A 24,505-nucleotide genomic window follows, 5' to 3' on the forward strand; every position below is an offset into this window, starting at 1 on the left:
ACTCTTTTATAAAAAAATTAAAAAAAATAACTTTCTTAAAATATCCTGGATTTCTACCAAATCTGGATAGAAGTTTGTTTATAATGAAAAGATTGTATCCAGAACAAATTGTATGTAAAAAAAAACTGTTTATCCGCATTTTACTTAAAAATGGACTTAGTTTTTCTGCCTGTTACACTCTGTGGTTAAACTTTATTTTTTTCTTCTTAAAACTGAACATGTAGAGAGGACAGGATATTTACCATAGGACATTGGGTTGTCAACTGAATCCAAAATTTTGACCTTGAACTTTGACCTAGCAGTCTGAGGGTTGAACATAAATTTTGACTAACCTCTGGTGTTAATTAATATACATGTCAAGTATAAACAAAAGACGGATCTTGTTCAAACAAGTTACATTATGGCACACCCTCTGGTGATGGTTAATATACATGTCAAGTATATATTATATACTTTGAAATCATAACGGTTCTCAATATATACAGCGGACACAATCTTTAACATAGGACATGTGGATGTCAACTGTAACCAAAGTTTTGGACCTTGACCTTTGACCTAGGAAGTTGTACAAACATTATGGCAAATCCTATAGTTTTGATTAATTTATAAACTAACCCTTTATGCTCTGTGATTCATAAAACCAGAAGGAATCAAATTTTCATACTCACCGTCAGTTTCTCCATGTATCATCAGTACACCGGATATAGGTACTAACCAAGCGGCCATGATTACACTGCGACGAAAATCTTTGTTTTGCTTTATCAATATTCAATGTACATTTCTCAACATTTGAAATTCCTGCTCCCGATCGCATAGATTTTTTTCCTATTCATAAAAAAACTTTGATATTCTATTAATTAAGAACAATTAACTTGTACCAAGGATTTGTATAGTTAGACTATACAAATCCTTGCTTGTACGGTGCGCAAATAGTTGTGAATGTCAACACCAACTTTCAATTTCGATACAGTTGTTGAGACATTTACATGTTTTATCTGAAAGAAATCTAATACAGGGCAAAAGTAATAGTTACCAATCATACTCATTTCTAGAAACTTTTTTGGTAATAAACGAGTATGAAAATAAAGTTTTTGTGTACGGGGTACAACAACTTTAACTATGCACCGTACATTAAAATTAATGTGGTCAGCTAAACACCGTACACAACGCTTCTTTAGGGATAAAATATCGAAAAATAACACATGTATTAAAAATAATTTCAATGCAAAACAAAGATTTTCGTTACCGTCGCTCACGCCGGCTTGGTTAGTACCTATATCCGCTGTACGATGATGATCCTTAAAAGTCCTGTAACATTTTAAGTACTGTGTGTATTTGTCTGCCCCACACATGCACTTTATGTAATTAATTATCATCTCTTGCTGTTGGAACATACCATATTGCTGTATATTATTTTGACCTGCACTTGAGTGTTTATGTATTCCTGAAATATGGCCAAGTTTTTTTTTACCATACACCAGCAACTAATACATCGCCTTTACAGCATGTCCCTTGATAAAAGATTTCAATTTTATATGAAGGGGTCTAGTAAAGGTCACATTGCTGTAGAATAATGAATGTACTAAAAAAAATGGAGGGAGATGAAACTTGCAATGAATGGTCAATAAACTCTTTCCAGATGTATTGTTTCAAAAATTTTATGAATGCATATAGGTCATTCAGGAACACAGAGCTAAAAAATTCTGGTCTGTTAAAACTAGGTCACTGTTGCCTTGAGAGGTAACCATTAACCAAACTGTTTCTTATTCATTTAATCAATACCTTGTAGTTACAGCAATCAATCTGCTACCAAAACACAATACTTGGTGTAAAAGAACAGAATCAGTTACAGAATCAAGATTCAACTATTATATGCATATTTTTTGAAAATGCCAAACTTCTCTTGGGGTTGCATCAGCAAGACAAGTCACCATCCTCACCTAATTGACCAATTTCTAAACTGAAAGTAGATGTTGAATTTTCATTTTTCCATGTCACCAAATGGCCATTATCAGTTAAATTCAATGCCTCCGGGTGAGGGAATTTCTCGCTACATTGAAGACCTATTGGTGACCTTCTGCTGTTGTTTTCTATGGTCGGGTTGTTGTCTCTTTGATACATTCCCCATTTCCATTCTCAATTTTATTCTTCCTATTTGTACAAGTAGTTAAATCTAATCTCAGCATGGATGCTAATCGTTACTTGAAACAAACATCTGCAGATAGCCTTTATAACATGTTCAGACTTCTGTCTAGCATCTTGAAACAAGAGGCTCTCAAGAGCCTGAATCGCTCACCTTAATTCTTTTGGTTAAATCTCTCATCAATGATTATTTTGGCTTTTCAATTTATTTAAATGTTCTTTGGATTGTCCTATTTTCTTCAAAAGCCAAAAAAAATAATCATTTTCTCCTATGTTCTATTTTAGCCATAGGAGCTATGTTTCTTGACCTGTAAAAAATAAAAACTTACTTTTAAAGTAAGTCAACATGATGAACAAATTGTGAAAAAAGTCTTTAAAGGGCAGTCTCCTTAAGCGGTCAATTGACAATTTTGGTCAAATTGACTCATTTGTAGATCTTACTTTGCTGAACATTATTGCTGTTTACAGTTAATCTCTATCTATAATAATATTCAAAATAATAAACAAAAAAAGCAAAATTTCCTTAAAATTACCAATTCAGGGGCAGCAACCCAACAACGGGTTGTCTGATTCATCTGAAAATTTCAGGGCAGATAGATCTTGACCTGATAAACAATATTACACTATGTCAGATTTGCTCTTGATGCTTTGGTTTTTGAGTTATAAGCCAAAAACTGCTTTTGACCCCTATGTTCTATTTTTAGCAATGGCGACCATGTTTGTTGATAGATCAAAACTTCTGATACAATTTACAAACAAGATACCCTAAGGAACATTCAGTTGCAGTTTGGAAGTATTTTGTCCAGTAGTTTCAGAGGAGAAGATTTTTGTAAAAGATTACTAAGATTTACGAAAAATGGTTAAAAATTGACTATAATGGGCAATAACTCCTAAAGGGGTCAACTGACCATTTCCGTCATGTTGACTTATTTGTAAATCTTACTTTGCTGAACATTATTGCTGTTTACAGTTTATCTCTATCTATAATAATATTCAAGATATAACCAAAAACAGCAAAATTTCCTTAAAATTACCAATTCAGGGGCAGCAACCCAACAATGGGTTGTCTGATTCATCTAAAAATTTCAGGGCAGATATATCTTGACCTGATAAACAATATTACCCCATGTAAGATTTGCTCTAAATGCTTTGGCTTTTGAGTTATAAGCCAAAAACTGCATTTGACCCCTATGTTCTATTTTTAGCAATGGCAACCATGTTTGTTGATAGATCAAAACTTCGGATACAAATTACAAACTAGATACCCTAAGGAACATTCAGTTACAGTTTGGAAGTATTTGGCCCAGTAGTTTCAGAGGAGAAGATTCTTGAAATAGTTTACGAGGACAGACGACGACGGACGCCAAGTGATGGCATAAGCTCACTTGGCCCTTTGGGCCAGGTGAGCTAAAAAGAGCTCTGAAGACCATGAGTTGCTCACCTTTCAATGATTATTTTAGCTTTTCAATATATAATAATTGATCACATTTGTTCATCTATCTTGCTGTGTTGAAGACCCATTGTGGCAATCGGCTGTACTTTGTTTTCTTTATTAGTTTATGTTTCTTTGACATATTCTTCATTTCCAGTCTCAATTTATAATGAGTAGCTTAAAAATGCCCTGAGTAGCCTCTTAACCATAGTAGTTGTTTGACATATAAAACTCAAAATTTATACTAGTTACTCTAATACTCATTCAGCCCAAGTTCGGCGGAAATTGATTTAGCAGTTTCAAACAAGAAGATTTTTTTTAAGTAAGCAAACTAGATAAACAAATTGTGAAAAATTTACATTAAAGGGCAATAACTCCTTTAGGAGTAAATTGACAATTTTGGTCATTCTAACTTATTTTTACATCCTACTTTGCCAAACATTTTTGCGGTTTACAGCTAATATATTTATTAATATTCAAGGTAATCACATAATGATAACTGAATACTGCAAAATTTCCTTAAATCATCATTTCAGGGGCAGCAACCCAACAATGTGTTGCTATTTCAGAAGGCTGATAGAACTTGACATTTCACTCCATGTCAGATCTGCTCTTAATGCACTAAATTTAGAGATAATGTAAGTGAAAAACTGTATTGTATCCCATATGTCCTATTTTTAGCACTGGTGGCCATGTTTTTTGACGAAACAGAAAAAAAACCACAAGCTTTATTTTAGATACCAAAAGGATCATTCAGCTGAAGTTTAGTTGGAATTGGTTCTGTAGTTTCAGAAGAGAAGATGTTTGAAATAGTTTGATAAGTAAGGTCAAAGGAAATTTGATCTTTAAATTAAGGTAAAGACTGAAAATGATATACAATACCTAATAGAGTCAGATTATTCAACATAGAAAGAGCGACTGCAACATAGCTTATTTAGGTTTGCAAGGAGTAAAAAAATTGTCAAACTATTTAAAACTTTATATTTGCTGTGAATTCAATGCAACTAAGTCAAAAATACAATAATAGATGACAACATAATATAAACATATTAGATCTAAAATCATCCTCATATTTTGTCATTTTGACCATCATTTGGCTAATGTTCAGAGATCTTGATATCTATTCTCTTTTTACAATAAAAGCAATGTTCCTAGTTCACTTTTCATCCAGAAAGGATTTAAGGTCTACAAGAAGTTCAATGTATTTTGATTGTTCATAGCCTGTACTGTAATCTGCTAAATCTCCAATGAATTTGTCGTCTATTCCTCTGTCGTGTAGCATATCCATCAACATCTCGTACATTGTCTGAAACACAAAGAAATGGTCATTTTAAAGAATATTTACAACTCTTTATCCCACATCTACACTGTTTTCTTTGACTCTCCTATATGATTATTTTTCTTTTTTTGTTATATTTCCAATCTGTGTATACAAATTGTTTTTAGTTCACAAATGTGGATTCATTATTTTTTGTTTGATACCAATATTTGTGGGTTTTGGTGGGTACAGGCAAACCATGAATTTAAATGTACAACAAAATACAAATTTTCTATAGTATCTCATGCAGAGATTGGCAAAACCATGAAATAAAATATCCACGAAAAATGTGAGTTTTCTTCAATCCACGAAAAATTGATACACATAAAAAATAAATGAATGCACAGTATTTTGTATAAATATCAAGACAGTTGGCCTCAGTTGGATAAAGTTGAGAATGGAAATGGGGAATGTGTCAAAGAGACAACAACCCGACCAAATAAAAAACAGCAGAAGGTCACAAACAGGTCTTCAATGTAGCAAGAAATTCACGCACCCGGAGGAATCTTTTTATTTTCATGAAAACTGAATAGTTGTCAATGGCAAACATACCTTATGTCTTTTTTTGTAAATTCTGCTTGTGTTATTAAACAATTTATATGTTAACAAATAAATCCGGAGGCTACATTCATTATTTTTATGAGAACAGCACTTACTTCATCCATAGTTTCTGCTACCACGCTGTAAGAGTTGTCTTCTCCTTCTCCTTGTGGACCAGTCATAGACACACTTGTTATACAAAAAGCATCATCTGTAACACAAAAATAGACAATAGACAAAAATATAAACAAGCTACAGACATAAGTGTGTTAAAAGGACCAAAGAAATCTTACTTCATAAGAGAGATTTATCCCTTTGAGTTGAGGTTCAAAACTAAAGGGTGTTGATCAATGCCACTTTAATCACTATTGATTTATTGTGGTGGTAATTTTTGTTTGTCTGAGGAAGAAATAAACTCATCATAGATACCAGGACTAAATTTAGTAAACGCCAGACGCGGGATTCGTCTTCAAAAGACTCATCAGTGACGCTCAAATCCAAAAAAGGCCAAACAAAGTACGAAGTTGAAGAGCATTGAGGACCAAAATTCCAAAAAGTATTGCCAAACACAGCTAAGGTATTCTATGCCTGAGGTAGAAAAGCCTTAGTATTTCAAAAAATTCAAAAATTTGTAAACAGTGAATTCATAAATATAACAATATCAATGACAATTCATGTCAGCACAAAAAGTGCTGACTACTGGGCTTTGGATACCCTTGGGGAAATAAATCTCCACCAGCAGTGGCATCGACCCAGTGGTTGTAAAAAAACTCATCATAGATACCAGGACTAAATTTAGTATACGCCAGACGCCGTTTTGTCTTCAAAAGACTCATCAGTAAAGAACAAAGAACCATGTTTTTTCAGCAGGAAAACTGACAATCCTAATACATTTTTACATATAAAGATTGGTGTAGGCCTCTTAGGCGTTAAGTTTAAAAGAGGTGACCTTTAAAGCAGATTGACTTTTCTTGTGTTTATTTTAAATTGTTTTGTCATAAATCAGACATTTCTCTTTAAAAAAAATAAAATAATCAAAGAGCAGAATGCTCTGAGGGATACGATTGCCATAGTTTTCATTGACACATGTATAGCAGTTCTGCCAAATTTTCATTAAACAAATGCATGAGATTTGGCCAAAATTGAGAGATCAAAGAGGAAAAAAATAGATCCAAGAATACTGTTGCAAAAAAAGCATGAACATGCGTGAGTCACAAGCATTTTTGGACGGTAACCCTGGTACAGCTGGATAGTATTATTCTCTAAACTAATTCAACTGCACATGCAAAATGTAACAATCTGAATAGTCACTCGACTTAAAGAATAGCCAATCCCCGTTACAAGTGTATGAGCCATGCACTTATTGTGTTTTATCGAATTAAAGTTATCCTGTACCATTGTAAACTTGTACCACTAAAAAAAAACTTGTACCAATGCAAACTCGTACCATTGCTAACTCGTACCAACTTATTTAAATGCATTCAAATGGTATTAAATGATGAATATACACAATATACGTTACTTTTACCCAATACCTCTTAAGTCTGTAAAATGTATATAATTTGAAAGTACAATGACCAATTTGTAGCTTATGTTCCTTGAATATTGGATAGAAAATACTGTGGCAGATGTAGATAATTAAGGTATATACAGTTTCACCTGAAGAAAACTTTTCATGAATAATTAAATCTTAGCAGTTAGTCAAAATGATTGCCAAAATTATTTTTACTGTCTATAAATAAATCATGTAACAATGAACTTAAACTGATTCCTGTTAAGGGGGTCCGCATTTTCCCCGCAAAAAAAGCACATGCCTTTCAACAATTGTAAACATAGCATTCAATTTGTAATCATGGATTACAGCTTTAATTAACTTAAATTGGATATATACATATTCAACATGTTCAATTTTAATAAGGTACAGTTAAAGCAATGTTTTAACTTTCCTCTGGATTAAGTTCTACAGTGGCGGATCCAGAACTTTTCCTAAGGGGGAGCCCGCTGACTGACCTAAGAGGGGGCCCGCTCCAGTCATGCTTCAATGATTCTTTAGTCTTTAGTCATTAATGCTTTAAAAAATTCTTTATTTTTGTCTAAGTTTTCATTTAACTCCTGTGTAAAATTCAAGTAATTCAACTTTATTTCTATTATAAGTTTACAAACAGAAACCCATAAAACATCATATTTTTTATATATTTTTCTGAATGTTACGACTTCCCAGTAGTACAAGTTAACTTTTTTGGTTCCAATGCCGTGGTACGAGTTAACTTGCTTCCGTATCTTATCACCGTAATTCTAGGAAGAACCCTAAACTGGACCCCTGTTGTGTTCACTTATCGCTACACTGACCTTCGGTGCGAAGCTATATATAGAACGGCGGACCAGTTTAGGAGGAACCACATTTCTTACTCTTTAATTATTGAAGTTCCTTTGGGTCAGAGGGCATGACTCCTTTCCGGACACACTCCTCGGTTTACATTGAGATCGTTCTTAATATAATACGACGTTTACCGGCATTAACGAGTTAATTCTTCTTGACGAATACTTCGAAAAGGGAGATAACTCGAAACGATAACATGGAAGATTCCATTTCTGCTGAAGGGGTGTTATAGGTAATTACGATGAAACATTTATTTTAATTTAAATTATGCATGTGATTTAAAATTATGCAACAACAATAGCTCTCCATATGCAGACAGACATAGAAAGAATCCCATGAGTTTCAAATTAATCAATGAAGCAGGGAATCACTCAATCGGATACCCCTTGAAATCAGGAAAACTACACGCATGTGGGGTCTCACTAATTAGCGACAAAAAGCGTCAAGAAGCGACAAGAAGAAAAATAATAAGTGACAAAAAGCAACAAGAAGCTATTTAGCAACAAGAATACATTTTGATATCACATACATTAAAATAATTTTTTAGGATTATATTGAAAGATGAAGAAATAAAAAAAATTCGATGAAGAGATTGTGTACTTTTGATTATCATATTGATAGATGTAGAAATTAAACATGTGTAAGAGCAAAGGAAATGTAAACGCTATAAAATGAAAATAAAAACAAAGATTTGTCACCTTCCTTTTGAAGGATTTAATAAAACAAAAACATGAAATATTATTTCCTTCCTAACTGTTCAATTAATTTTTCCTGATAGGACCAACATTAGCTGTGGCTTCACTCTAAGGTAATACACAATTAAGAGCAACAAATGAGATTAACTAGGTGCGTGTCCTTTGTTTTATTGCAACAATAACATTCATTAACACCTTCATCAATATACACGCACAGTGATATTGTTTGCCTTAAATTAGTGGAGAATAAAGGCTTTTTCCCCTGGAGAAGAATCCCAATTTGGAAAAAAAATGGCTTAAAATTATTCCCAATAAGACAATTTTTTTCCCAAACAGTGCAGTCTCAGTAGTAATTGTGCATGTATATACACTGAAAAACACTCATTTGAACAATTTTCTTGCCTAAAATGACTATATGTGCACATTTGAGGGTCTATTTATGTATCATCACTTACAAAATGGGGTCTAAAGACTTATTTTAAAGCAGGGTTTGGCTCTTGAAAATGGGTCAGTAAAATTGAAGTTTCAGTCAAATTCATGGTTTATTTTAAAATTTCCCAATTTGATGAAAATGACGCATATTTTCCCAATAAAAGAGGGTAGAGGTAGTTTTAAAAAAAGCCAACAATATCACTGACGCACCAGAATATACAACTATTGTACTGAATAGTGAACACCTGTTGAAAACTCAAGATTGCCATCAGTTTCCTTTAATCTTCAATCTATATGCATAAACATGATAAATATCGTTAAATGAGACAATACACTAAATAAAATGATGAAAAATATTCACATTTTAATTATGTTTTCCTCTAGTTTGATTTCATTTCTTAATTTGTATTTCACAATTTGTGTATGTATTATCTGGACAATTATTTTGCAAGTTAATTATATATTGTACAAAAATGGTTTTAAAAACATATAAAAAGACAAAATATATTATTGTTCTAAAACACAAGTAAAAGTAATACCATAAAACGACAGGGTAAAGGTAATACTTCCTGTGATACCTTATAAAATATCATGTAAATAAATGTAGCAACTGAATTAGATTTACAAGTTTCATTTTTTCCCCTATCAAAATTAACTTTCCTGTCGTTGAAATTGTTTTCTTTTGCATATTTTTTTAATATTTATTTCGAATAAGTAATATAAATAAAAAAATGTTTTCTTGTCGCTAAATAGTTTCTTGTTGCTAATATTATTCTTCTTGTCGCTTCTTGACGCTTTTTGTCTCTACAATTCTTTTTGTCTCTAATTAGTGAGACCACGCATGGACATTAATACATATACACCGCGACTTGCGATTTTGAACAAAAACGTTTATTAAATGATATGATGAATGGTTCTCCATTTCTTTATGAGAGTACAGTATCAAATATCAGTTTCATGACGGTAAAATATAGAAATACTCCACTTCAGTTCTTGTGACAGAAATAGAATTATCGATCGGCTTTCAGAGAACTCTCGCAAGTTATCAAAATTTGGGAATTCCCTCTGACGTATTTCTAAATTTATAAAAACACTAAATATAAATACTGTTTAATTCTGATTTTCCGTATTGTTAAAATCACGCATATAAGTCAAGGAAAATATCACACATGAAGATTATGAGTAAAACATTACAGGAAAGTTGTTTATTTTCAATTGTTTTGCTTGTTTTTACCTTTTAAAGCAAGACAATCATAAGAATCCGAGATGTTGCTGAATGTTTAGAAGAAAACGAATGACGTGAGGGAGTGTATCATAGGGTCAATGGTAAAAGTCTACAGATTGCTTGACAGCAATCGTATCCCAAAAAAATCCTAATTATAATGAAAATTTACACCAGATAGTCTTTTATCAAATGCCAAAATCAAAAACCCAAACACATCAATTAATGGAAAATAACTGTCATAATCCTGACTTGGCACAGGCATTCACTTATGTAAAAAAAAAAATGATGGATTAAAACTGGCCAAACATCTCTCTTGCTCTTGAATTGTTGCACATTTGGTCCGAGAACACAATTAATTTGTGGTGCATTTCTTTTAGAACATAAATGAAAATTAAAAAAATCCTACCAGTGCTTTCTCAATGAAATTTTTAGTGTGTTGTGCTACTTTTTGGACAAATTATATTTAAATTATAGAAAACTTCATCGTCTCTAACTCAAAATATGGACAATATTATCTTTAGGCGTCTTGAAATCTTTTGACAGCTTCTGAAGTGCTAATTTTTAATTTTTTCAGCTGGACCAAATCACTAATTTCCTTTAAAATTCTGGACCCAAATTTTTTGCAGTGTAATTTCACTTGTAGTTTGAGGCATAAAACATGGAGAAATAAATTTGGAAGGTGTATAAAAAAAATTTTGACAAGTAACCCACTGTCAACACTATGGACTATATTTGTGGACAACGAAAATCAAGGGACGACAATTGTGATTTCGGACCATTTAGTCAATTCAATCTTTTACAGCTGACATTGGTTTAGCTCATTGCTAGTGATCTTTTTAAAAGCAGTTATCATTTAATGATAATTAATCTTGCTAAGATAGATTCACAACCCTTTTAATTATATCTTACCATTATCTTCTTGTTCATATTCTACTTCATACTCTGGGTAGGAACAGTCCATGGACAGGGTTTTCCCACTGGATTTCACGATTTCAACAGTAAATAATGGTTTTGCCATAACCTAAAAAAAAATATAAAAGTGTTCCAAACAGACAAAGGTAAAAAATAATGAAGAAACCTCATTATGCAAGCAATCAAACAAGTGAAACTGCGAGCTACTGCTCACTGATGATACCCCCGCCGCAAGTGGATAATATTAATAGTGTAAAAATATTCAAGTGTTCGGTAAACAGGAAGTTGTTGAGTGATGAATCTGAAAACACATCACACGGTATAGCTGACTTATATAAATACTGAAACCAAATTTCAGAAATCCTTGTATTGTAGTTCCTGACTGACAGACAGAGGTAAAACAGTATACCCCCCCTTTTTTAAAGCGGGGGTATAATAATTAGTTCTTAAAACAAAATTTAAGACATTTGAAATACACTCAAAATATTGTCACTGCTTGCAAAAATAACACTTATTTTTTACTCTTCGGTTTTGCCCCTTTTTTTTATTAGTTTAGGCCACACCAATTTAATATCTTGTTCTACGGATTTTTGGACTCCAAAAATTGGGGCGAGCGAGCGATTTGAAAATTTTAATAAAAAAATATTTAATTTGCAAATTTTTGAGGCGAAGCTTAAAAAGTAAAAGCGAGCGGTTATAATTTTTTTTTGTAAACATAAAATAGTAGGTTTTGACTATATTAAAACTTGATTTATCACTTGTACCTTGACATTTCTTTAATTTTATATGAAGTATTTTTTCCCTGTTCAACAAGAAATAATTGAATAATTAAATCTGGTCTATGTTTTTGTGACTGACAATAAGACAATTCTCCATCCAAGTCATAATCAGGTTCAGAACAACCCCTTAATGTTATGAATATCCCTTTTAAGAGGGGTCAAAATATTAAAGTTATAATATATTTTTTTTGTAAAAACACTTAGTACAAAAGGGCTTATATTTTCCAAAAGAACTATAATATTTGGTATTAAATGGTCAAAACATATCCAAGAATTTTGTAATATTCCTGGACTTTAACCATGTAAACACATTTACTTTAACAGTTTAATATTATTCAAAATAAGGGGACCCATCCCTCTTTTAGAAAAGTTGTTTAAAATATAATGTTTTTCTCCTCTTTTTGAGTAAAAAATTCTAAGTTGTCAAAGGTTTTGTAGAGTAGCACTGTACAAATCCTTAGTATTTCTATTTTCTTTTCTACAACAGACTGAACAGTAAACATGGTAAAATGACCCCTTCAAGGCCCTTGTCTGGGGAAGGGTTGGTCCCAACCTGATAATAACAAATATAGGTCAAAGTACGGCCTTTTACACAGTGCTTTGATCAAGACCCACCAGCAAGCTCTAAGGGACCACAACTTATTATTGTACACAATTCGAACAGGAAAACCAACGATCTAAATCATATTTCCAAACGGGAAAATACCAATGTACCACATCAACAAATGATAACTGCTGAACGACAGGTCTCTGAATCGACCAGGACAGGTGCACAAACCTGCAGCGGGTATGGCCGTCACCATACATTACAATTGCAGTTGAAGGCAAATCCTTCAGAAGTTCTTAAGTTTGTACTTTATTTTAACAACGAACATTTTTTTTATTTTTTTTATAGGGAATATAAGTTAGGGGGAAAGAAACCAACGTTTTGTTATGTCCGCTTGGAATTAATTGTTTCATGCTGCAACAAATATTCTCGCAGATATTTACAGTGTTGTGGGGTGCTGATAGATTTAAAATCGTTATATAAATTCTAGACTGTGATTTAAACGAAACAAATGTTGAGATCTTTATATAATATTTACAAAAAAACGGTGCGGGAAATGGACATGATTTCATTTCCGGATGCGGGAAGCGGGAATATAATAAAAATAAAAAAAATCTGTTTTGAAAAAAATAGGTGCGGGCGGGTCCGTCGAACAAGGAATCAAATTGGTGTGGCCTTACATAAATTGTCATTCCAGCTCTTTATTAAAAATTAAATGATAGTAGCTCCTTATTTTAAAACTTGTTATAAACTCTTACCATGTCTGCATTATTGTTTTGATTTCCCTCTTCATATTCTCCTTTAGATTCTGGTGGTGACACATCCACCATGTTGTTTATGTTAAAGTGGAGTCGTATTCTAAAAAAAGAAGGAAAATTCAGAAATAATTCCTGGCAGCCGTAGATTTGTTTTCATTTATATTTGATTATTTTACCCTGAAAACATCATTTTACAGCTGCTATGAATTATCTCGATTCTAATATGACAAATTCTGTAATTTTTTTAACTGCGAAAGCCCTATACATACGATAGTGTTTTGGCTGTTCCATTTAACCCAATTTTGATAATATTAGCAATACTATATATATATATAATTCAAGGATTTTTTTTTCAATCACATTTATCACTTATATATTTTCTTCCATTATAGTTTTATTTGTTCTGAGGCCTACAAGAAGCTTTAAAAGGCCCAGTATTTCAATTTGATTTTTTGTTTACGGAAACGTCACCTTGTCATGTTGCCATGCCAAGACAATAACATCATTTCACAGAATTTTCATTTTATGAATTTTTAACCATGAAAAGTAAATAAAAATGGACTGATTTGTTTATTTTGCTGTAGAATAGACAAAATGATAGAGATAAATATATCTTATCTGAATCTTGGCCTTCCGTTCCTGGGAATTTTTATGTCGAAAATTGAGTATAACTTGCAGTATAAATAAGTTTGCTGTAACGTGGAAGAATCGTATTTGTGTATTACTGCGTTTGCGCTAAATGTAGATTATATATTGTGATTATACTGGTTGACAATAATTATTGCTCTAGCTAGTTCGGAAATTTATGTTTGGAGTATTCAGAATTTTCCGAGCTCCAAATAAATATTTTCATGCAAAATGAGGTTTTTAAAAAAAAATCCAAGCTGGTCTCCGCATATATATATACAAGGCATACATTTGGAATTCCAACCTTTGTTTGGAGATTTATTTAAAATTCCGCATTCTATTCGTGAATTATTCAGACTTTTTTGGAAATCAAACTGACCTCAGACAGAGGTCAGAGTTGTTCGAATACTCCAAATTGACCTTGGCAAAGCTGTCTATTATGTGTATTATGTGTTTGCGCTAAAGGTAGATCTATATATTGTGTTTAAACTGGTTGACGATAATTATAAGGACGTCATATTAGAATATATAATAATCATCTTAATTACACTGCAGAGCCTGAGGGTCGGATTTTGTTGAAGTTTTATCCCTAGTCATTGTGACTTCACTGAAGATCTCTGCTAAAAATAAGAATATGAGAACTTCAAGCAATAGAAAATGTTAAGGACAATAACATGAAACACTTACTGTTCATTTCCTATAGATTTCGACAATGTTACTTCAGCATCATCCTTCTGTACATCCCAATCTTTTACTGTATTTACTAAAGGAACTGTTCTTTCTTTTTCTTGTCTTATTTCCTCATCCAAAAACTTTGAAAATTCAAGGTCTCCTTCAATTAAAAAATATGCGGTCTTAAACGATTTATAAAGTGATTATCACTGGGGTAAATGTGATGATCTCCGTAACTGCAGTTACCTATCTCCACAGATTGCGGACGATGTTTGTTGTCAGTTTATATTTTGTCAATTTTGTAATAATAATGCATTATTCTTCGGTTTTCAGGTCTTTATTGAAGTACATGTATTAATAAATTTGTAATACTAAGTTTTTAAGCATACATGTAATTCAACATCTGAATGGAGAAAACAGCAATCTAAAATATCGTGATGATATGGGTAACTGAAATAAATAATTTGTCATTGATATACGTAACTGGAAATATTGATATCCGTAACTGATTTTTTTTTCTAAACAATTCAATCATGTTTGAAATTAAATGAATGTCTCCAGTTATTGAAAGTGTAATAAATATGAGGGGCCTGATTGGGGGAGTCTCATACAATTCACGAGTTGATTTTTGTCAATCAGGATTCACAGAAAAGAAATTTCTATGATTACAGATCATGAAATTATAAATAAAAATCTGTAGAAAAACGGATCACAATAGCGAAAATGCACTGATCTTTGAAGAACGAAAATAACCCATCAGGCCCCTCAAATATGAATCAGAATTGTTCTTTAAAGTCTTACAATTATTATGTGAAAATATTGACCAGGCTTCCAGTTTTGTATTTTAAGGTAGGTAAAAATATCAAAATTTGGGGTACAATTTATCACAGTCAATACATTGTATAAAAAAGAAAGATGTGGTATGATTGCCAATGAGACAACTCTCCACAAGAGACCAAAATGACTCAGACATTGACAACTATAGGTCATTGTACGGCCTTCAACAATGAGCAAAGCCCATACCGCATAGTCAGCTATAAAAGGCCCTACATGACAATGTAAAACAATTCAAACGAGAAAACTTTATATTTGTTTAAAAAATTAACCAAAAAAAATATGTAACTCAAAAACAAACGACAACCACTCAATAACAGGCTCCAAGACATTTGTTTGCACCTGTCCTTAGTCAGGATACATTTCTGCTAAAAAAATATTTTAGTGAACATCATACACGTGTTTAGGGCAATGTTACCACTGTTGAGCATGAGGTTGGAAAACTATCAGACACAAATTCTTCTTTTGGCAAATTGAATTCTCATAATTGACAATCAGCTCTTCTGTTATTAGGGAATTGTGATTAAGTACCTGCAGTCAGAACAAAAATTATTTCTAGTTTATCCTGCAAACTGATGGATCACTAAGACGCTTCATGAACATGATGAACGTTAACAGTGCAGGTATACAGGTGATCCACTTTGTCTGGTAAATGACCTCACAATGGCCTCATAATTGGTGAGTTTTTTCCATTGACAGACAAACTTGAAAGTGGTTTATTGTCTTTGGTGGACAAGTTTCTGTACTTAAAAGATACCAATTCAGGTTTTTATTCACTGAGAGAGAGAGAGAGACACTTATATATTTTGATGGTAGTTTTTGTTTTCGTTTTATTTGGAATTACTGCAATTTAACATGTGTTGTTCCTGTCGTAATTTGAAAATATTTGTTGCTTTCCAGTTTTTAGTTTATTGAGAAGAAGCAACAAAAATGCATCAGGAATCAGCTGGTTGTCTCATTGGCAATTTTACCACATCACATTATTTTTATAGAGACAAAATATATTCAAAATACACAAACAAAATAAATCATCAACCTTGTTCAACCTCTGCTTTACTATGAACTCCACATGAACAGTTGGAACAATGTTTTGTAGCTTTTCTCTGCAACAAATGTGATGAAATCTGCACATGTTGTCTATAATGACAAAGTTCTCTCGTCTTAGCAACTAATGAACTGATTGATCTTATATTGGCATCTGTCTGTGTAACGCCTAATATTTGACGTGATTTGCAGTTTTTCACAACCTGGGAGGAAATCAAAGATGACCTTCTGAAAATTAAAGATGCCATTGCTTTTTCTGTGAATTTTTACCGGAAAGCATGAATTCTAGTGATCAATGCGCATGACCTTGAACCGGCCAAGAGACAAATCGTCCCTTCACAATCTCGTACCCTTGTACTTCTTCTTGCTGCGAACAGTTAGCTACCCAATATTCTTCACCCATAGATATCTTTGCATTTAGAAACCCTTTTCCGTGTTAATGTACATATCATAAACTGTCAGAATACCTTTGGGATATTAAATATTTATTTTTTAATATTAACAAGTGTGGACACAGATGATGGATAGTATGTATGGATGTTTGACAGTGTCTTATGACAAAATGAGTTCTATGTTTTTTCTATATGGTGTTATTAACTATGTTGCACGATGACAACCAATCTGAGTATTATGAGTGTTATTTATTAAATTTTGTATGCCCCCACCTACAATAGTAGATGGGCATTATGTTTTCTGGTCTGTGGGTACGTTCGTTCGTTTGTCCCGCTTTAGATTAAAGTTTTTGGTCAAGGTAGTTTTTGATGAAGCTGAAGTCCAATCAACTCGAAACTTGTTACACATGTTCATTATGATATGATCTTTCTAATTTTAAAGCCAAATTAGACTTTTGACCCCAATTTCATGGTCCATTGAACATAGAAAATGAAAGTGGGAGTTTCAGGTTAAAGTTTTTGGTCAAAGTATTTTTTAATGAAGCTGAAGTCCAATAAACTTGAAACTTAGTACACTTGTTGCATATGATATGATCTTTCTAATTTCAAAACTCATAACTGCTCCAAAAGTAATCTGAGAGAATTTCAAGCATTTTAAGCCAATATTATCAACATCTACTAATGAGTCTTAATATGTCTACATATCTAAAAAGTCATAGTATTCAAAAGGTAATGCACAATTATTCCTTTTCGTTATATGGATACACATTTGAGTGATACATGTACCAATACAATATTTGTTGTGGTATGAAAGTGCAGTAATTAGCATTTACTGTAACTATGTTAATTCACACAAATTGAAAAATAAACAAATGAATGGACCAGATACTCCGCAGAGCCCAGCTTTATATGACTGCAGATGTCGAAGCCTGAACAGTTGGGGCTAGTATTGACACAACATTCAAGCTGGAAACAGCTCTGAATTTGGATTATGATTAAATAGATGACACAGCTTAGGTTTCTGACACAGAATGAATGTGGTCTAATGAACTTAAAATATTTGTTTTGCTTTTGGGTTAGGAGCAATTCACTATGCTGTTGAATATTAATCCTTTCAAACAAAAATATCTGAAGAAATTTTCTTTTTAATTTCTGAAATGAGAAACATTTAGAGGAGACAAACTTCAGTTAAGAGATCAGAAACTAAAAAAATGTATAATTTTTCCATTTGTAATAGGGCATACCCAAGAAAGTGCGTTCAATCACTGAATGGTTATTAATTATTAATGACTGCTTTAATTTATCAGTTGGTAATAAAGTGAATATTGCATTGTATATTGTATAATTGATTTAAGTTGTCTGAACAAAGAAAGATAACTCCAATTTTTTTTAATATTAACAAGTGTGGACACAGATGAGTGTGGATAGTATGTTTGGATGTTTGACAGTGTCTTATAACAAAAAGAGCTCTATGTTTTTCCTATATGGTGTTAATAACCGTGTTGCACGGTGACAACGATCTGAGCATTAGGAGTGTTATTTATTTGATATTTTTTTATGTTCAATACAGACATGGTGAGACAGTAATTACATTAGTCACCAAATGATTATGATAGAACATGTTCTACATCTTTGGTTTTGGATACATTTTGTAGCTGGGAGAACAACACATAATAAGTTCAATTTTTACAATTTTTTTTTCTAAATGGGAGATGATATCTAGATTTGAGCCTGTGACTCAGTGGTTGTCGTTTATTTATGTGTTACATATTAGTTTTTTGTTTATTTTTATAACATAAATAAGGCCATTAGTTTTCTCGCTTGAATTGTTTTATATTGTCATTTCGGGGCCTTTTATAGCTGATTAGGCGGTATTGGCTTTGCTCATTGTTTATGGCCGTACAGTGACATGTAGTTGTTAATTTCTGTGTCGATTTGGTCTCTTGTGGAGAATTGTCTCATTGGCAATCATACCACAACTTTTTTTATATGTATTTGCTTACTATTGGTATGGTTCTATTTATATTACTTTGTGGTGGATCGTCAGTATCATTAGTATTTTTTTTTTGTTAAAATGTCGAATTTGTTCCTCAGATTAGAATACATTTATTGGTTTTAAGTAATGACAATGGCTTATGTCTGACATGATTATTGGGGCTAAATGAGATAGGAAGTAAACCTCTGTGCTGATTTATATCAATTCTGTATATCTCCTCCAAAGCTGGTCGAAGCAAAGACAAATTTTGACCAATATGAAAATGATTTCACCAAAAGAACCTTTGTGAGCATGCTTCAAAGACTCATAACTGCTCCAAAAGTAATCTGATAGAATTTTAATCATGTCAAGCAGATATCATCAACATCTACTTAATAAGTCTTAATATGTCTAAATACCTACATTGTAAAAAGCTATTTAGTATTCAAAAGGTATTGCAAAATTATTCCTTTTCATTTTTTGTTTTTTTATATGGATACAAATTGAAATATAAGTGATACATGTACCAATACAATATTTGTTGGGTATGAAAGTGTAGTAATTAACATTTACTGTAACAATGTTAATTCACACAAATTAAGAAATAACAAATGAATGGAACAGATACTCAGGGTGCTGCTTTATCCGACTGCAGAGGTCAAAACCTGAACGGTTGGGGCTAGTATGGACACAACATTCAAACTGGATACAGCTCTGAATTTTGATTGTGGTTAAATAGTTGACACAACATAGGTTTCTGACACAGAATTAATTTGGTCTAAGAACTTCAACTTAAAAAATTTAAATTGGACATTTACCTATTTTGGTCCAATATCCAAAATCTAAATACATGGTTAAATTCAGCATATCATAGAAACCTAAGAATTCAATTTTTAATGAAATAAAATAATGTTTAATTTTAGACCCTTTAGACCTCCATATGGACCAATTTGATAACCGGGCCTAAATATTAAAAATGTAAATACACGGTTAGATTCAGCCATACATATAAGAACCCCATATATTCTTTTTTGTTGAAATGAAACAAAGTTCAATTTTTGACCCTTTGGATTTTAATGTAGACCAATTTGAAAATGGGACAATACTGTGCAATTGAATATTTCTGGCTATTGGCAATACTGTGCAAATGAAAATTTCTTGCTATTGCCCAATATTGTGCAATTAGATATTTCTTGCTATTGCGCAATACTGTGCAATTAAAAATTTCTTGCTATTGCACAATACTGTGCAATTGGAGATTTCTTGCTATTGTGCAATACTGTGCAATTGAACATTTCTTGCTATTGAGCAATACTGTGCAATTGAAGATTTCTTGCTATTGCAGAATACTGTGCAATTGAAAATTTCTTGCTATTGCACAATACTTAGTATAATAATTTTTGACCCCGATTTAGACCAACTTGAAAACTGGGCCCATAATCAAAAATCTAAGTACATGTTAAGACTCACCATATCAAAGAACCCCAAGAATTCAATTTTTGTTAAAATCAAGCAAATTTTAATTTTGGACCTTAATGTAGACCAATTTGAAAACAGGACCAAAAATTAAGAATCTGAACACGGTTAGATTTGGCATATCAAAGAAGCACAATAATTCATTTTTTTGATGAAATCAAACAAAGTTTAATTTTTGCCCCTTATTCCTTGGGATCAAAACTCCCAAAATCAATCCAAACCTTCCTTTCGTGGTCATAAACCTTTATAAATTTCTATTAACTTATACTAAAGTTATTGTTCCAAAACCAAGAAAAATGCTTATTTGGGATTTGTTTTTGGCCCCTAAATCCTACACTGTTGGGACTAAAATTACCAAAATCTATCCCAACCCTCCGTATGTGGCCATAGACCTTATGTTAAAATATCATAGATTTCTGTTTACTAATACTTAAGTTATAGAGCAAAAACCAAGAACAATGCTAATTTGGGCCCTTATTCCTAAACTGTTGAGACCAAAATACCCGAATTCAATCCCAGCCTTCCTTTCATGGTCATAAACCTTGTGTCTAAATTTCACATATTTCTATTTACTTTTCCCTAAGTTAGAGTGCGAAAATGAATGAGATATAACGAGTCCAGAACCAATCCTATATATACCAATACATATTCTTAGTATTTGACTTTATTTCATAATCTATTTTGTTCAATTCAATATTTTATCATAAATATTTGTTGTTTTTTAAGGTGTTTCGGTTAAGGTTTAACTACCAAGGCTTTTCCTCATCAGGTATCCCAAGCCTCTAACTAATAAAATAATCAGTTTCAAAGTAAAGTTCAAAGCATCCATACGCATAAAATTTAAAAATTCTGCATACCGGGATACGACACCTGGTAACTTTGTATTGATGTATTGTATTCTAAATTAAATCAGTTTATGATTTGATATAACTATTGTCTTTTATGTTGTGATTTATCCTATAACTTGGTTTATCCTATAACTTGGAGGATGTAAGTAGATCCTTCAAGTTTTTGTGTCTTTTATATGCTATGATCGGAGGTTTTGGAAACATGTTTTTTGTGCTATCATTTTGTTCAATTAGGTGCCAATGTTTTTTAATTGCTTTATTTAGTCCATTGAAGGAAGGATTAAATTTGGTGGCTAAAACTAATGGAGGCATTGCTCTTTTGTTTTTAAGCTTGTACCTTAGACAATCTTTTCTTTCCTTATGAAGTGCATTTGTTATAATGGGGTTGATATCTTTTTCCGAGTATCCCCTTTGGAGAAGTTTTGTTTTAAAAGTTTCAATTTCTTTTAGTGTATCTTTTTTGTTATTTGATGATCTCATAAAACGCAATATTTCCGCAGTAATAAATCCATTGAACACCGATGATGGGTGAGCTGACGTTCGTTCAAGATACTGAAAGTTATCAGTAGGTTAACGGTATAGTTTTACGTCTAATATATTATGATTAAGGAATCTGTTTCCTTTAAAAATTGTGACGTCAAGGAATTGAATGCTAGATTGTGATATTTCATGCGTAAATTTTATCAACGGGTGTATATTATTAGCAATGTTAAATAATTCAGTAAGATTATCTTGACTAGAATTAAAAAGAATGAATCCATCATCTCTGTATATAGATAACAGTGCTAAGTTATCTTTAAAAGGAAATATATCAAGAATATTCGTTATAATCTCGAACATTCTTAAATCAGCCAGGGATGGGCTCATTGGGGCTCCCATTGGGATTCCACATGTCTGTCTGAATATCAAGTTATTAAATTCAAATTCATTATTGCATAGAATGAATTGAAGTATTTGAATGAGATATAACGAGTCCAGAACCAATCCTATATATACCAATACATATTCTTAGTATTTGACTTTATTTCATAATCTATTTTGTTCAATTCAATATTTTATCATAAATATTTGTTGTTTTTTAAGGTGTTTCGGTTAAGGTTTAACTACCAAGGCTTTTCCTCATCAGGTATCCCAAGCCTCTAACTAATAAAATAATCAGTTTCAAAGTAAAGTTCAAAGCATCCATACGCATAAAATTTAAAAATTCTGCATACCGGGATACTTCCTTCCTTTCATGGTCATAAACCTTGTGTCTAAATTTCACATATTTCTATTTACTTTTCCCTAAGTTAGAGTGCGAAAACCAAATGTCTTTGGATGAAGACGATGACGTCAACGTCATACCAATTTACAACCAAAAAGTTTTCAATTTTTGCGGTCGTATATAAATGATCTCAAATCAAATTTCTAATGGAGTTTGCAACAATAATTATTCAACTACTCATTTTGATACATCATAAAGTATTAAAATATAAATGTCATACAGTCATGGTGATGATGCCCCCACTAGCATAAAAGGTACATAAAATCAAGAACTGTAAAAGTGAAGCTGCCAAAAATTGAACTTAAACTGAGTTTAGAGGTAATAAGCATTATATACACATTTCACTAAATTTAGTTGAGACAAACTTGAGAAATTTTTCCATTTGTGAAAGGGCATAACCCTAGAATGATAATCAAAGTGCTTGTAATCAGTGAATGGCTATTAAAGACTGCTTAAATCTATCAGTTGGTAGTAAAGTGAATTTTGCATTGTATATTGTATATATAGCATTATTTTAAGTTGATTCAACTTCTATTCTGGACAGAGAAAGATAACTCCAATTTTCAAAGAAGATTTCACAAAGCATTGGTTTTAGATAATTTAACAACCATTCTGGACAAAGAAAGATAACTCCAATTTATTGTCTTGAATCTACAAAAATGTTTGATTTTGGCCCTTAATTCCTAGATGTTTGCCCCGTAACCAACAAAATAGACCCCAACCTTCTACTTATGGTATTAAATATTATGGTACAATTTCAGAACAATTGAAATACTTATACGCGACTTTTTGTACTGACACTAGATTAATGCTTGTTTTGGGCACCTTTGGAACCCTTATTCCTAAACCTTAGGGACTATATATATAACCCCCCAAAACAATCCCGAGCTTCCTTTTATGATTATAAATATTATGTTATAATTTTATGGCTTCCTTTTTACTTATACTGAAGTTATTATCTGGAAACCATCCGTCTTGTGAAGACAACAACAGGATACCTACATGTATTTCAACTGCAAAAATTTCTGTGGTTGTATAAAAATTTCAAACATGTACAATGAAATATAGTTTTAGAAATTGATAAGCCTAGATAGGTCTTATAATTTTTCCCCACATAGTTGAAGGACCATTTACACTCAGGACCGAGTCATCAGTAGGCAGTACAGATGTATTAAAACAACCTAGCATCATATTGCTAGTAGCATTCTCGGGTATTTTTTTTTTCTTATAATATGTTTGGTCCAAATCAAAATAGAATACTTTTATCTCCCTAATACTTACATTGTAAATAGAGGTGATACTACTTTGACAAATCCTTGTACATGAGAGTTTTCTTTCAAATCTTTATTTCACAAAGAATGAATTGCATAACAATGAACTGAGCTCAAATCAAAGTACTTTAATAATACACTTAGACAAAGAGCTAAATCCAGTGATATACTTTGTACTACAGGTCCTTCATTAACATCCATCGACCAAAACCATATCTCAAAAACATTCCATACTACATGGTTGGATTCAGAAGTCCTGAAGTCATATTTTAAGTATATATACACAGGTTAAAACTTTCTTGTGGTATAATCATTCCGTATCTAGCAACTATCAATTTGCTAGATGCACATATTGATATATGTTGAGTTTACCTCTGTTGGAAATAAGAACATACAAACCTCCACCTAGTTTTAAACGGACAAAACATTCAAAACTATAAAATATTATCTAAGACTTGTCAGTGTCTATTTACCATTGCCACTGAATCAGTGATATATGTACACATAATTATATACATGCAAGACTAAAATTATAAAGAACATATATAAGACTAAAACTGACTTTCAGTCTTTACGACATCTTCATTCCCAAAGTCATTTTCAAATCTGACTTCATGGTAAAATAAGATTCCATTTCTACAACCAATGAAAAGGAAATATCCCTCTAATAGATTAGCATTTAAATCACAGTTTTCTAAAATGGAAGCTAGGTCACCGTGGAACCTAGAACTAAAAAAATCGAAACAATATATCTTATTTATTTCAAATGCATGTACATGAAATAATATAAATCCCTAAAATTAACCATATTGTTTCCTTTTTTATCTTCTGTTCAAAACTGTATATCCAGTGGCGGATCCAGAATTTTCTTAAGTGTGGGCCCACTGACTGACCTAAGATGAGGGTCACTCCAGTCACGACTCAGTGATTTCCTATATAAGC

At 32.1% G+C, this 24,505-nt stretch overlaps 1 protein-coding gene across 1 annotated transcript; it reads right to left on the reverse strand.

Moving 5' to 3' along the window:
• Nucleotides 1-4,538: 4,538 nt before the first annotated feature.
• Nucleotides 4,539-16,640, reverse strand: LOC134681167 (complement component 1 Q subcomponent-binding protein, mitochondrial-like). The gene is made up of 6 exons (XM_063540646.1): nt 16,330-16,640; nt 14,475-14,619; nt 13,161-13,260; nt 11,074-11,185; nt 5,549-5,643; nt 4,539-4,880 (listed from the first exon to the last, which is right to left on the reverse strand). The coding sequence occupies exons 1-6, from the start codon at nt 16,583-16,585 to the stop codon at nt 4,731-4,733; spliced, it is 858 nt and encodes a 285-aa protein (XP_063396716.1). The 5' UTR covers nt 16,586-16,640; the 3' UTR covers nt 4,539-4,730.
• Between the last annotated feature and the right edge of the window lie 7,865 nt (nt 16,641-24,505).

This window comes from Mytilus trossulus, chromosome 8 (assembly GCF_036588685.1).
Source record: "Mytilus trossulus isolate FHL-02 chromosome 8, PNRI_Mtr1.1.1.hap1, whole genome shotgun sequence".
Taxonomy (NCBI): domain Eukaryota; kingdom Metazoa; phylum Mollusca; class Bivalvia; order Mytilida; family Mytilidae; genus Mytilus; species Mytilus trossulus.